Source organism: Siniperca chuatsi, linkage group LG24 (genome assembly GCF_020085105.1).
Source record: "Siniperca chuatsi isolate FFG_IHB_CAS linkage group LG24, ASM2008510v1, whole genome shotgun sequence".
Taxonomy (NCBI): Eukaryota; Metazoa; Chordata; class Actinopteri; order Centrarchiformes; family Sinipercidae; genus Siniperca; species Siniperca chuatsi.
In genome coordinates this window covers 15,851,635-15,865,406 of record NC_058065.1, presented here as the reverse complement: position 1 = coordinate 15,865,406, position 13,772 = coordinate 15,851,635, and the positions used below count along the sequence as shown (strand labels likewise).

The 13,772-nt window shown below is 39.8% G+C and overlaps 1 protein-coding gene across 1 annotated transcript; it reads left to right on the top strand.

Moving 5' to 3' along the window:
• Positions 1 to 69: 69 nt before the first annotated feature.
• slc19a2 (solute carrier family 19 member 2) lies at positions 70 to 13,328 on the top strand. Its single transcript, XM_044188059.1, has 6 exons — positions 70 to 270; positions 6,406 to 6,963; positions 7,103 to 7,349; positions 7,721 to 7,907; positions 9,905 to 10,046; positions 10,177 to 13,328. Exons 1-6 carry the CDS (start codon positions 130 to 132, stop codon positions 10,339 to 10,341), a joined length of 1,440 nt encoding a protein of 479 aa, XP_044043994.1. The 5' UTR covers positions 70 to 129; the 3' UTR covers positions 10,342 to 13,328.
• The last annotated feature ends 444 nt before the right edge of the window (positions 13,329 to 13,772 follow it).

The window sequence follows — 13,772 nt, the reverse complement described above, 5'->3', positions numbered from 1 at the left end:
TTCTGCTGCTGCTCCACAGTCAGACCAGCTGGTGGCGGTAGTGTACATCATGGCTGTCCATTTGACACCAGTCATTAACACAACCACCACCAGAGAAGAAGCGGAGTGCGGTGCGGTAGTGTGGTATGCATGCTGTGTTTATCCAACATGTCTGTGCTCTACCCGACTCTTCTGCTCTGTGTGTACGGCTTCTTTTCCAGCTTCCGGCCATCGGAGCCTTTCCTCACCGCCTACCTGATGGGACCAGATAAGAACCTGACAGAGATTCAGGTGAGTTACCTTGCTGGGCTAAAGGCTACTGAGCGGTTAGCACTGACTGCTTACAAGACCTTGTATTGCGTTATAACTTTTGACGTAATATACGTTTGAGTGAAATTATTATTTTGCTTCTTCTGCACACATTTGCCCATTTCCTCAGCAGCAGAATAAAAACCGGTTTGTGCGTCTTATTCAATAACCGTTTTACATTAACGTTACTGTGTTAAGTTACGTCATACTGATGCATATATTCGAGTAATTGAAAGAAGCCAGTTTTAAAATACAAAGAAACGTAAAATTTGGAATACATTTTTTTTTCAATCCTGGCGATGAGACAAATGTTACAAGGCTCTGCTGTAGGAATTGTCATAAACAGTCTATATGCACCAACGTTAACTGCGTATCACTTCTGTGGGAATGAGAGCACCTGCTCATAAGGCTCCGTGCCGGTGCATTATCCTCACGGGCTTCCGCTTTTATTACTTCTTTGATGAAAAAAAAAGTCCCTATGGAAACTGTTGACAGTGTATTCTGGAAAAAGATGTTGCTCTTTTTAATATTTAAAAAATATATATTATTCACTGCTGTGCAAGACAAACTAAATTTCATTCACCTCCACTGTATTGGGGTGGAGGCAAAAATCTTAGAGACAGATCTCTCAAAACCTGGACAAATCAAACAGAAATGATCTGCATAGATAAATGCCTCTAGAGATACTGTGATTAAGAAAATTAGTTTTTTGTAATTTGGATGAACTAATCCTTTTAAAGCAACTTCTCTCAACAGTGTGGATGGGCCTCACCATGTCTTTACACATGCAGTAGCCTATGTGATGTTCTTCCACCGCAGACGTTTCTTAGCCTTAGGACACAGAATAAAGCAATGATGTTTGCGTTGTGCTTTTCCTTGTTACACCACCACTAGAGCTGCTTGTGTCAGAACTAGAGCGCATTCACACAGATTCTTCATGCTGAACATGTTTCCTCATCATTTGGCCCTGCCTCTGCTATTTGTCTCCATTTCTTCACCCATCCACATTTTCTTAGCATGCAGTTTTATACATTTGCTTTAGCATAAAAGGAAAGCCTATGCTCACTGGTTTACAAGCAGTGGGTTGTGCTGAGGCACTTAATGTGAAATGACAATTTAAATCTATTTTACACAGAAAATGACACCCAAATATTTATTAAGCTCCATATTTCTGCTGTTATAGCAGCCAACCCCATAGAAAACACTAGGGCTGGATGTCTTCTAATGGCTCAGTCCTTTTTGTTTTGTCAGGCCCCAACAACAGGCCCAGACATACTTGCCTCAGACAGAATAATTCCTCTTGAAAAATGGCCGGATTCTTTGGTCAGATGCTTTTGGAATTTCTGGTTAATCCTAAAATAATTACCTGCATCAAGTTATAAGCTGGCCTAGAAAAATCTTTCAAAAAGAGAAGCAGTGATAAATCTGGGTTTTTTTTTTTGCCCTGAATGATAGCAAATTACTGTGCGGTATCCATCCTTTGTATGGCATCTAAAGTCATGGAGAAACTGCAGAAGCAGATTTTTGACAAGACCTTAATGTAAATCAAAGCAGTTTCAGAAAATGAAACTTATCAGCCACAAATAGACAGGAAGTCACTGCTGCATTAGGCCCTGATCAGACAGGACACAAGTTTTTGCAGTGAGAGGCATCTTTTTCCAGTTTTCTATAGGCAGTAAGTGCCATCTAATGTTTTAGACACCCAGAGCGCCTCACGTTTTTGCAGGAGCACTGTGAACGCCTTGAGTTGAACAAACCTCAACTTGGAGCAGAAAAGCGCCCAACGTCATTTGCGTTTTTTCCCCATTGTCCAATCGAATCCGATGTGTGAGGTTACTTCACAGCAAAATCATGGTTAGGCTAAGGACAGATTCGGTTTTTGCTAAGTAAAAATTTAAAAACAAAACAAACAAAAAAACGCAACAAGTTGCTCTTTTTTTTTTTCTTAATTGTAGGCTTAAACAAAAAAGGCAGTGCGGTGTCCCTTGCATTTCGCAGCCTGCAAAAAGCAATCTGTCTAAACGGGACCTTATTCCTTAAAAAAGGCTTTTGATACTGTTCTACACGGGAGGGGCACTATGCAAATTCCACGTAGAATTTTTAAATAATATAATAATTTAATTATTATTACCACTATGGTAATATTAATAAAAAATAATGATGATGATGATAATAATGATAATAATAATAATAATAATAGCAGCAGCAGCAGCAGCAGCAGTGGGTGTTCAGCCGGAACATGGGGGCAGTCGGTGGCTTGCAATCACAGATCTAGACTCCAGAAATACCTGCTGAAAGTGACAGAAGGAGAGAGACGAGAAAGCACAAAACTATGGGAGAGAGAAGATGTCGAGTTAGTAACATACATTAATGGGATAAAAATGCATACAGATGGAGAGGTAGTGGAGGAGAGAGGAGCTGAGTGCATCATGGGAAGTCTCCCAGCAGTCTAGGCCTATTGCAGCATAACTAAGGGATGGTTCAGGGCTCACCCAAGCCAGCTCTAACTGTATAAGCTTTATCAAAGAGGAAAGTCTTAAGCCTACTCCTAAATGTGGAGATGGTGTCTGCCTTCCGAACCCAAACTGGGATCTGATTCCACAGGAGAGGAGCTTGAGAACTGAAGGCTCTGGCTCCTATTTTACTTTTGGAGACAAGGGGCGGCTGTGGCTGAGTGGTAGAGCGGGTCGTTTACCAATCGGAAGGTTGGCGGTGGCAAGACACTGAACTCCCAATTGCTCCCGAGGGCTGTGCCTTCGGTGTGCCTTAGTTAGTTTCTTTGAACTGATGAGCAGTTAGCATCTGCCGTCAGTGTATGAATGTGTGTGAATGGGGTGAATGTGATATGTAGTGTAGTCTGAAGACTAGAAAGGCGCTATACAAGTACAGTCCATTTAGTAGTAACCCTGCAGTCTTCCCAGCTCCATTAAGAGCCTTGTAGGTGAGTAGAAGGATTTTTTAATTCTATTCTGGATTTTCCAGGGAGCCAGTGCAGAGAAGTTAAAATTGGAGAAATTTGATATCTTTCTTTTCCTTTTCCGTGTCAGTACACGTGGCGCAGCATTCTAGATCAATCAGTCTTAAGGGGCGTATTCGGGTAGCCTGATAATGAGGAATTGCAATAATCCAGCCTAGAAGTAACAAATGCATGGACTAGTTTTTCAGCATCATTTTGAGACAGGATGTGTCTGATTTTTGCAATGTTATGTAATTGAAAGGAGGCAGTCCTTGAAGTTTGTTTCATGTGGGAGTTAAAGGATAAATCCTGAATAAAGATAACTCTGAGGTTGCTTACGGTGATGCTGGAGGCCAGTGCAATGCCATTTAGAGTAACTATATGTTTAGATAATGTGTTTCGGAGGTGTTTGGGGCCAAGTAAAATAATTTCAGTTTTGTCAGAGTTTAACAGTTTATCAGAAAATTGCAGGTCAGCCAGGTTTTTATGTCCTTTAAGGCATGCTTGAAGTTTAGCTAACTGATTAGTTTCATCTGGCTTGATTATAATTGGGTATCATCTGCATAACAATGAAGGTTTATGGAGTGTTTCCTAATAACAATGCCTAAAGGAAGCATATATAAGGTGAATGGAATCGCTCCAAGCACAGAAGCTTGTGGGACACCGTCACTAACTTTGGCGTGCATGGAGGACTCACCATTAACATGTACAAACTGAGATCGATCTGATAGATGGGATTTACACCAGCTTAGTGCGGTTCCTTTAATGCCAAATAAATGTTCCAGTCTCTTTAATAGGATGTGATGGTCAATGGTGTCGAATGCAGCACTAAGATCTAACAAGATAGCTAATGAGCAGCAGCTGCTAGTTTTGGCCCAGACATGGAACAACATCCTTGACAAAGGTGGTGAAGTGTGCATTGTTGTGCTAGATATAAAGCCCACATTCGACCAGGTCTGGCACAGTGGCATTTGTGTAAAACTCACATAAAAAGGCATAACTGGAAGACTACACATACAGCAGGTAAAATAAGTATTGAACACGTCACCATTTTTCTCAGTAAATATATTTCTAAAGGTGCTATTGAAATGAAATTTTCACCAGATGTTGGTAACAACTCATGAAATCCACACATGCAAAGAAATCAAACTATAGATGTCCATAAATTAAGTTATGTGTTATAATGTTAAATGACACAGGGAAAAAGTATTGAACACATGAAGAAAGGGAGGTGCAAAAAGGTTAGACAGCAATCCTGTCCCTTGTCAGTGCAAATTAATATCAGTTGGTTCCATCCCAACTGATGGCCTATAAAAAGGCTGATGGGTAAAAGCAAAGAGCTCTCTCAAGACCTTTGCAACCTTATTGTTGCAAAACATATTAATGGCATTGGTTACAGAAGGATTTCAAAACTTATGAATGTTCCAGTGAGCACTGTTTGGGCCATAATCCGGAAGTGGAAAGAACATCATTTCATCATTTTGTGTTTGGAGGAGAAATGGCACTGCTCATCACACCCAAAACACCTTTCCAACAGTGAAGTTCGGAGGTGGAAATATCATGGCGTGGGGCTGCTTTTCAGCATACGGTACTGGCAAACTTCATATCATTGAAGGAAGGATGAATGGAAAAATGTACAGAGACATTCTTGATAAAATATCTGCTGCCATCTACCAGGATGATGAAGATGAAACGAGGGTGGACATTTCAGCAAGACAATGATCCCAAACACACAGCCAAGGAAACTCTCAGTTGGTTTCAGAGAAAGAAAATAAAGCTGCTAGAATGGCCAAGCCAATCACCTGACTTGAATCCAATTGAAAATCTATGGAAAAAACTAGAAGATCAGAGTTCATTGAAGAGGCCCACGGAACCTTCAAGATTTGAAGACTGTTTGTGTGGAAGAATGGGCCAAAATCACACTTCAGCAATGCATGCAACTCATTTCTCCATACAGGAGGCCTCTTGAAGCAGTCAACAAAGGTTTTTGTACGAAGTATTAAATGAATTTCAGTAAGTGTGTTCAATACTTTTTCCCTATGTCATTTAACATTATTATACATAACTTAATTTATGGACATCAATGGTTAGATTTCTTTGCATGTGTGGATTGCATGGGTTGTTACCAACATCTGGTGAAAATTTCATGTCAATAGCACCTTTTTTAGAAATATATTTACTGAGAAAAATGGTTACGTGTTCAATACTTATTTTACCTGCTGTATGGCTACAGAATTACCTCCAAGGAAGATTAATCAGAGTTGTGCTCTCTGGTCAGTCTTCATCACCATGCCCCATCACTGCATCAGTACCTCAGGGATCCATTCTTGGCCCATTATTATTCTCTATCTTCATAGATGATGTTGTTGAACAATGTGGGAACTAGGGATGCACCAGTTGTGAAATTCTGGGCTGATACGATGTTTAAAATAACAATTTGGCCGATACCAATGTTTTTCTTGTTGTTTATTTTGTTTTTGTTGTTTATTCCCCATTTAGTGCTAGGGAAACAAAGAAATCTTCATTATTTAAAAAAAAAAAAAAAAACAATTCTGAAACAACCTTTTTAATATAACCTTTCACATGAAAATGATTCTTTTAAAAAAAAAAAAAAAAACTTCTTCAGCCTTTTTAACCTGCTATACAACAAATACAAATAATCAACACAAACTTTAGCCAGCGCAAAGCGTCAACAAGGCGAATATCGGCCGATACCAATGTTTAGCCGATGTATTGTTGCATCCCTAGTGAGAACAACATGTTCCTCTATGCGGATGATTCCATCATCTTCGCATCCATAACATCATCAAATATGTCTGAGGTGGTAGCAAGCCTAAATGAAACCTGGAAAACGTCAGAAAATGGGTTGATGCCTGGAAGGTCACCTTTGAATACGATTATGCCAAGACTCTAGACTCTGAGAACTGTGAAGGATCGCATCAAGACTGTAAAAACTTCTCAGATGGCTAGTACTGACAGCAATGTGACAATATTAATATTAGGATTAGTAATAAGTAACTGAAAGAGGAGCCTGTAGTATTATAGTGCCACGGACTAAAAGGACTCCCTGGAAAGCAGCATTGATACAGAGGGAATTAAAATAAAGTAAATTGAATGGAATTGAAATCTTATTACTGTAAATCTTCATCTGTTCTCTGCAGGTCGTCAATGAAATCTATCCAATATGGACATATTCCTACCTGGTGTTGCTGTTTCCAATCTTCCTGGCCACTGACTATCTCTGTTATAAGCCTGTATTGGTCCTGCAGGCCACCAGCTTAGTAGTTACCTATGTTATGCTGCTTAAGGCACAGGGCATGCTAGCTATGCAGCTCCTGGAGTTTTTCTTTGGGCTGGCCACGGCCTCTGAGGTGGCTTACTACTCCTACATCTACAGCGTGGTGGAGCCAGCACACTACAAGAGAGTGACGAGTTACTGCCGCAGCATCACTCTGTTTGGATCAGCTGCTGGATCTCTGACTGGTCAGCTCCTACTCTCTCTGGCCAAAGTTCAACTGCTTCATCTTGTCATCATTACTCTGACATCAGCTGCTGTGGCCTTTGTTGCTCCATGGTTTCTACCCATGCCCAAGAGGAGCTTGTTCTTCCACAAGGGTCCAGAAGCAGTGGAGGAGAGGCTACGGTGTGGCACAGCCCTTATGGAGAAGGCTGAAGATTCAGAGAACAAAGTGCCTCTGAGCTCCCATGACGTCTCCACAGTGAGTGGCAAGCTGATCTGTTCAGGTCACACCAGGGTCATGATAAGGATTCATCTCTTATTTTGTGAATACTTGTATTTGTATGAAGAGACACACTTGGTCACTTGGCCATGTTTGACCTCCCCTACTCTCCATGCAGGTATCCAGCTCCTCTAAGCCAGGAAGTCATAACAGTGGTCTTGTGGCCGTGTTGCGGGTGCTGTTTGATGACTTCCTGCAGTGTTACAGATGTCGCCCCCTGCTGGCCTGGTCGCTGTGGTGGGCTCTGGCCACCTGTGGTTACTTCCAGGTTATCAACTACGCTCAGGCACTGTGGGAGAATGTTCGTCCATCCCATGAATATGAAATCTACAACGGCTACGTAGAGACACTGTCCACACTGCTAGGTGTGGGTGCAACAAATGGTTGCCACTTATCAGATTTAAAAATGATGTGTGGGCATTTTTTAGATTTAGATTTTTCGCTGTTTCGATGTGCTTTCTTAGATGGAATTAACTGTAAAATGTCGAGCTTGAAAGTAGACTGACAAAATAATCTAAACTCAAGGTCTACTTACTAGCTTTTTCTGGGGCTTTTGATTGCATCTCATGGAACGGAGGGAGTTCACTCAGTTGAGTTATAATTACTTTGTCAAACTGGAAAATGTCTTAAGATATAATTACTCTCCCTGTAAGTGTGGCCAGCAGGTTTTACATACAGATGTCTATGAAGTGATGTATGAATGAACAGTATTTCTAACAGTTCTGCTTGTCCACAGGGGCTTTGGCAGCTCTGCTGGTGGGCTACCTGCCTGTGTCTTGGACTCTGTGGGGGGAGCTGACTCTGTGTGTCCTCTCCTTGCTGATGGCTGTGTGTGTGTTTGTCATGGACATGAACATCTTGCTGTGTTACAGCTCATACATCATCTTCAGAGCCACATACATGCTACTCATCACTGTCGCTACGTGAGTACAAAGAGGCAGCATTAAGTTTTTCTCCTCACTCAGTCAGTCACTGCATATTAATATAGATTAATTTAAGACTGAAACTTGAACAAATAAAGCTTTTAAGCAAATGCGGTTTATCTCGGTTGTCTGAAAAATTTCTGTGGAAATGAATCTGAATTTGAGTCTGAATCTAGAAAATTAGAAGGTTGCTCAAAATGTTCATTGGAGCATTAAGTTGTCCTGAAAATGGTTATGGTCAGGTTGTTATATTAATTCTTATTTGCGTGCTCTTTTTGTTTTGTTTTTTAAAGAACACGACAGGTTGGAGCTGTGTAAGTTTGTGTCAGCATCTGTTTCTGATCTTTTTTCTAGTTTTTATTGGGTTAGTCCAAGTGATAGAAAGGATGTAAGTGCTTTGGAGGAAGGGTATATGCAGAATGGAACATATATTTATAGCAGATTTACCGATTAACAGATTTGTTTGGGGAACGTTTGTTAACATGGGTGCTGACCCTTTTTTCAGACATATTTTGCCTACTATAAATTAACCAGCAATGTTTTTCCAAAGTAATTTTTTTTTACTTTTTTTGCATAAGCATTTCTTTTTGCAAACCTTATTTTAGAGACAGTTTCAATGTTCACAGACAACTGTAAAGAGAAAAGGGAAGAGAGAAAAGGGAAACTTGTGTAACTATAGTCCAGATTGCAGCAACCATTGATTATAGTGTCTAAACATCTAGGGGCTGGTCTATAGACTAACCCAACTGTTTGAAATGAGAGGTCCACAATAAGAAGCACATTCATCAAAATATTTATTGTGAACTTTTTCAACATTCCCTGGTAAATATTTTGCACATTGTACATGTTTTATTAATTTTTTTTTTCAAATCTTATTGTCAATTTTCTGTTTTCTATTTATGCTTCTTGACTTGCAGTACTTGTTTTATCATTCTTTATATTTTCTACTTAATGTTTATTGTTATGGACCAAAATACCACAACAAATTCCTTGTTTGTCTAAAACTAGGGCTTGTGTCCATATAGCATTTTTTTTCTGGCAGAAAAGCGCTGGCAGGGCGCTGGGGAGCACTTGGATAAAGCTTGTGCAGTGAGAGGAAAAAAATGTTAAGTTAATAGAGGGTTGACTACACAGCTAACAAGTTTACAATGCGCAGGGTGATAAAAACACATCACTCACCGACAACAGTGTCTGGCCAATTTGCTCCCACAAATGGGCTTTTCTGTCTCTGTTTATATGTGTATATATAAATATAATAGTTTTTATATGTATATGTATGATAGTTTCACAAAGCTCAGGATAGACAGACATGGCCAGAACAACTTTCTCCTCCATTTTCTTGGTTACCAGAGTGACGAGTCCCGGCCCATTTAATATATGATTGGTTGCAAAGCAGTGACGGTGACAACACCAACGGCTTTCTCAAAAGGGAGAGATTTTAAACTGGAAGCGCTCGGAGCGGCCGCACAAAAAAGTCGGAGTGCTCTGAAAAAAAGACGCTTGGTGCAGTGCTTTTTCTCTAGGCGGCCGCATGCTCTATTCTCATTGGGAACAATTGAAAAAAGATGCTGCCGCTGAGAAAAAAAACGCTACGTGGACACAAGCCCTTCTTGGCAATTAACCTGATTCTGATCTCCAGGTATTTAAATAAGTTCTGTTTTGAAAAGTGTGGGAACACCACCCCAACAAAAACCAAACATGAGCTTAAACAAATAGCAGGGCTGCAGGTTCATGAGGGAATCTTGTGTTCTTCCTCTGTGTTTCTTTATTTCTAGATCTCAATCCTCTGTTTATACTTTAGTTGAGGCAGTAGGTTGTGGGTGGATTGTATGTCAGCTTTGTTCACCACTACACTCCAAGTTGCATTACACGTATTATTTCAGCTTTCTTATTGCTGTCCATTGCCAAACTGCTGTATAAATCAAGGAGAGACCTTGTATTATAGATCCTCATGTATATCACAATGTTTTCCTGTTGTCTGCCCTCTGACCTATCAGATATCAGATTGCAGCCAGCCTCAACATGCAGCGCTACGCCTTGGTGTTTGGAGTGAACACCTTCATGGCTCTGCTGCTGCAGTCTCTGCTCACTGTGGTGGTGGTGGACTCAGCTGGCCTCGGCCTCGGTGTCTGTACTCAGGTGAAGTACAATCCATCTCCATTCCCCCCCCCGATGCCTATGACAACAAACATGGAGGCACCTATGCTGTTAATCCACCTCCCACAGTGTATTTTTTGATTAATAGTTCTCTTTTTTTTCCTTCCCTCAGTTCCTCATCTATGGCGGCTACTTTGCTGTCATCTCTGTGGTCTTCCTCTTCGCTGGGCTTTGCAAACTGGCCTCCAGGAGGCGCTCCAAGCAGGAGGTCCTGGCCAACAGCCCAACAGAAACAGAGTCAGACTCTCCTCCAATCAGTGATGCCAGCACCTGCTGATGGCACATAATGATAGATACTGATTAGTTTCTCACATACTAACGCAGCAAAGGTGAGTGAGCACAGTGACTCTACAAGGTGAGCTTCAGTAATCTCTTCAGCTGCAGAGTTTCTTGTACTTGAATATCCAGCACACATGGAACAGAGGTGTAGTGGACAACAAACGCTGTTTACACACTTCCAAATAATGCTGAACAGACGTACAGTGGGTTTATTTCAATTGGTTTGCTGAAAACAGCTGCCTGCTGCTTCTGGTAACTTCTTTTATGACACTATAAGAGCACTGAGACTGAAGTATACAGAAAATAACCATTATAACCAAAACAATGAGTGAAAAGAGATTGTAAAGCTCTGTAGAGCTGCAGGGTTGGGTTATAATTCTTCATAGGTTCACAAATATGAATGACCCCTTTCACTTGAAATAGTCATTTGATTCAGTGAGAACATAAAAACATAAAAAAAATTTATCAATACAGCTTTAAAAGACCACACTTTGCTGATCACAGATAAAAGGCTTCATCTGATAAATACATCACAAATGTTTAGAATTCCATTTCTGTCAATTTCCCAGCTTATTGAAGTTGATGCCTTTTTAAACTTGATAAACACTGAATGGTGCCTTATTAGCACCGCTACTTCTGTGTTACATGTGACACCAGCCACCAGTGTTTTTATATTTATTATTTCCTCTGGTAACTGCATAGATTGTGTATTGTACTATCATTGATAAGTATTGGTTCTGATAAGGAGTGTCGGTATCAGGCTTATCAATATCTATCTTTTATGAACAATGTTGTTGAAGCTTGAAATGTTACATTGCTCACCTCCACCACATGTTTGGTATTGTTAGGCTGCTTATATCTGTACAAGATGTTCATTGCTGCTAAATGATCCGTTACTGGATTTGGAGGAAGTGCCTAAAAAGGTCAAAAATACTTGGAGCTGTTTCTTTTACAAAAAATTAACTTTTTCAAGGAGTTAAAGGAAAGGTTTCTTGTTGTCAAGAAAACCAATGAAAAGCCCAAAACCAACAATGTGTTAGTCCATCTCTCAATACTTTCTGACTTCCCTACCCTGTCTGCAGCTCTCAGCTCCAAACCCACGGCTTCCCACTGAAGATGTACATCTAAAAACACCACACAAATACTTTGTCAGGCTCAGTAATTTCCTAAAACAAATGGTCACTGTAGTTTTTAACAAACATTACTCAAACAGGAAGAAATAGTGCATTTGTTGCATTTGAGCGGTGGATTAATCCACATTTGGTGCTGTAGTGAGTATTTCCGGCAGCAGGACATTGTGTGTGGGACTGAGTCAAAATAAATTACAGTGTGTGTCCATTCATCCATTATCTTTATCACTTATCCTTAGAGGGTTGCGGGGGGCTGGAGCTGATCCCAGCTGACATTGGGCGAGGGGCGGGGTACACCCTGAACAGGTCACCAGGCAATCACAATCACAGTCACCAATTAACCTAACCTGTATATCTTTGGACTGTGGGAGGAAGCCAGAGTACCTGGAGACCTTGTGCTAATCACTGTACCACCATGCCGCTCTACTGTGTGTGTGTGTGTGTGTGTGTGTGTGTGTGTTTTCATAGTATTGAAGGAACATGTCACCCAGTGCAACAGTGTGGCTCAGTGTTGTGTTTTTAATAGTTTCTGGACAACAATGGAGCTCTTTGACCAGAGGAATAAGATATACAGTATATCAGGCTTTGGATAAACACACAAAATGTTTGTTATTAGGATATATTCATTGTTGGTTTGGCTCTGAACACTGGATTTGTTGACAAGAAGACAAATATAGAATATCACCAGACTTATCTTTAATGTGTAAAAGCGATGACCAAGCAATTGTCTTCAACCAAATAAATTTTGAAGAAATAAAGAAAAATATGGCCAAATATAAACTAGAATTACCTGCAATGGTCTACTGGCCAAATGTTATACACTGCCTCCACAAATGACATGACTATTGATCAGCGCGTTCTAGACAGTCACTTTTTCATGACATGACTATGAATGTTTATGACAATTTGTGAATAAATGATGTTTGCAAATGCATTTTCCTATAAACAAACAAATAACCAAATAGCTTGAATAATAATAATGTCAGGTGATACATGCACACACATTTAACAAATTACATAAATGCAACAAAATTTCACAAATAGTTTTAGATATTTATGTGCACAAGCATTTCAAAATGTTCTTAGGTTAATGAACTCATAGCTAGAAATATATATGTAGAATACTGAATTCCATTGGAATAATACTGAATTATTGAAGTGAGTAATTATTTGTAAAATAGGTTTATCTAAGTTGGATGAAGTACACATTTGTCACTACTATTAAGACAACTTTCTCACCCTACAGAGGTGATAAGCGAATGGATTTAAAACTTTTGGCCTTCGCTGTGTGAAACGGTACCTCTGCTCTTTTTCCCCAAGAAGGTTTCTGTGTAGTATATTCATTTGTTTTGACGTTGGTGGAGGCAATCACCAGTTTCAAGTCAAATCAAGTTTGTCACATACACAATCATACACAGTACAACACATAGTGAGATCCGTTCTTTGCATTTAACCCATCAGCCACTGTGCAGCGCCCGGGGACAAACTCAGTCAAGGGCACTGACAGGACAGTTAAGCAGAGGATGCTGCCTCAGGAAACCCTCTGACATCTCAACTGAGTCAGTGTATTGTATGAGAGCTAGGCTTTGTGTGAATGTGTTCATTTTGGATTTCTGTTAAATTCTTTTAAATGTTCAGACTTGGTCATACATGAAATCCTGTGTATAGTTTGTTATTTGCCAAAACTGTAAAGGTGTGTTGTGATGGTACTATAAACACACGGACTAAGTAAATGTTCGTTAGTCCCCATTGTTGTCTCTATGCAATAACTATCAAATTTCTATAACTATATAGAAAATTCCTTGTATGTGTAAACTACTTGGCAATAAAACTGATTCTATCACAAAGAAATCAACATTTTTTGCCTACTAATCATGTTTTGTTGTTATGTATGGGTGTATTTTCACTGTTCCTTTTGTTGTTTTATAATCATACTATATATCTTTAAATTAACAGAAATAATATTTACTATTGAATGTTTTATTTTTTAGTTTTTCAGAAGGAGTCTACAGCCACGCTAGCGACTCTTTGAGGCTGCACGTGCTTTGAGCTAAATGTTAATGTCAGCGTGCTAACATGCTCACAGTAACAATGTAAACATAATGTGTAGCATGTTAACATGCTTATTTGCTAATTAGCACTAAGCACAAAGTTCATCTGAGGCCGATGGGAATGTCATTAGTTTTGACCTGATGATGCCTTTAGATCAAAAGTCAGAGGATTACCAAAGTTATTACAATTCATCCTGAGGGGAACATGAATGTCTGAACCAAATTTTATATCAATCTATCCAATAGTT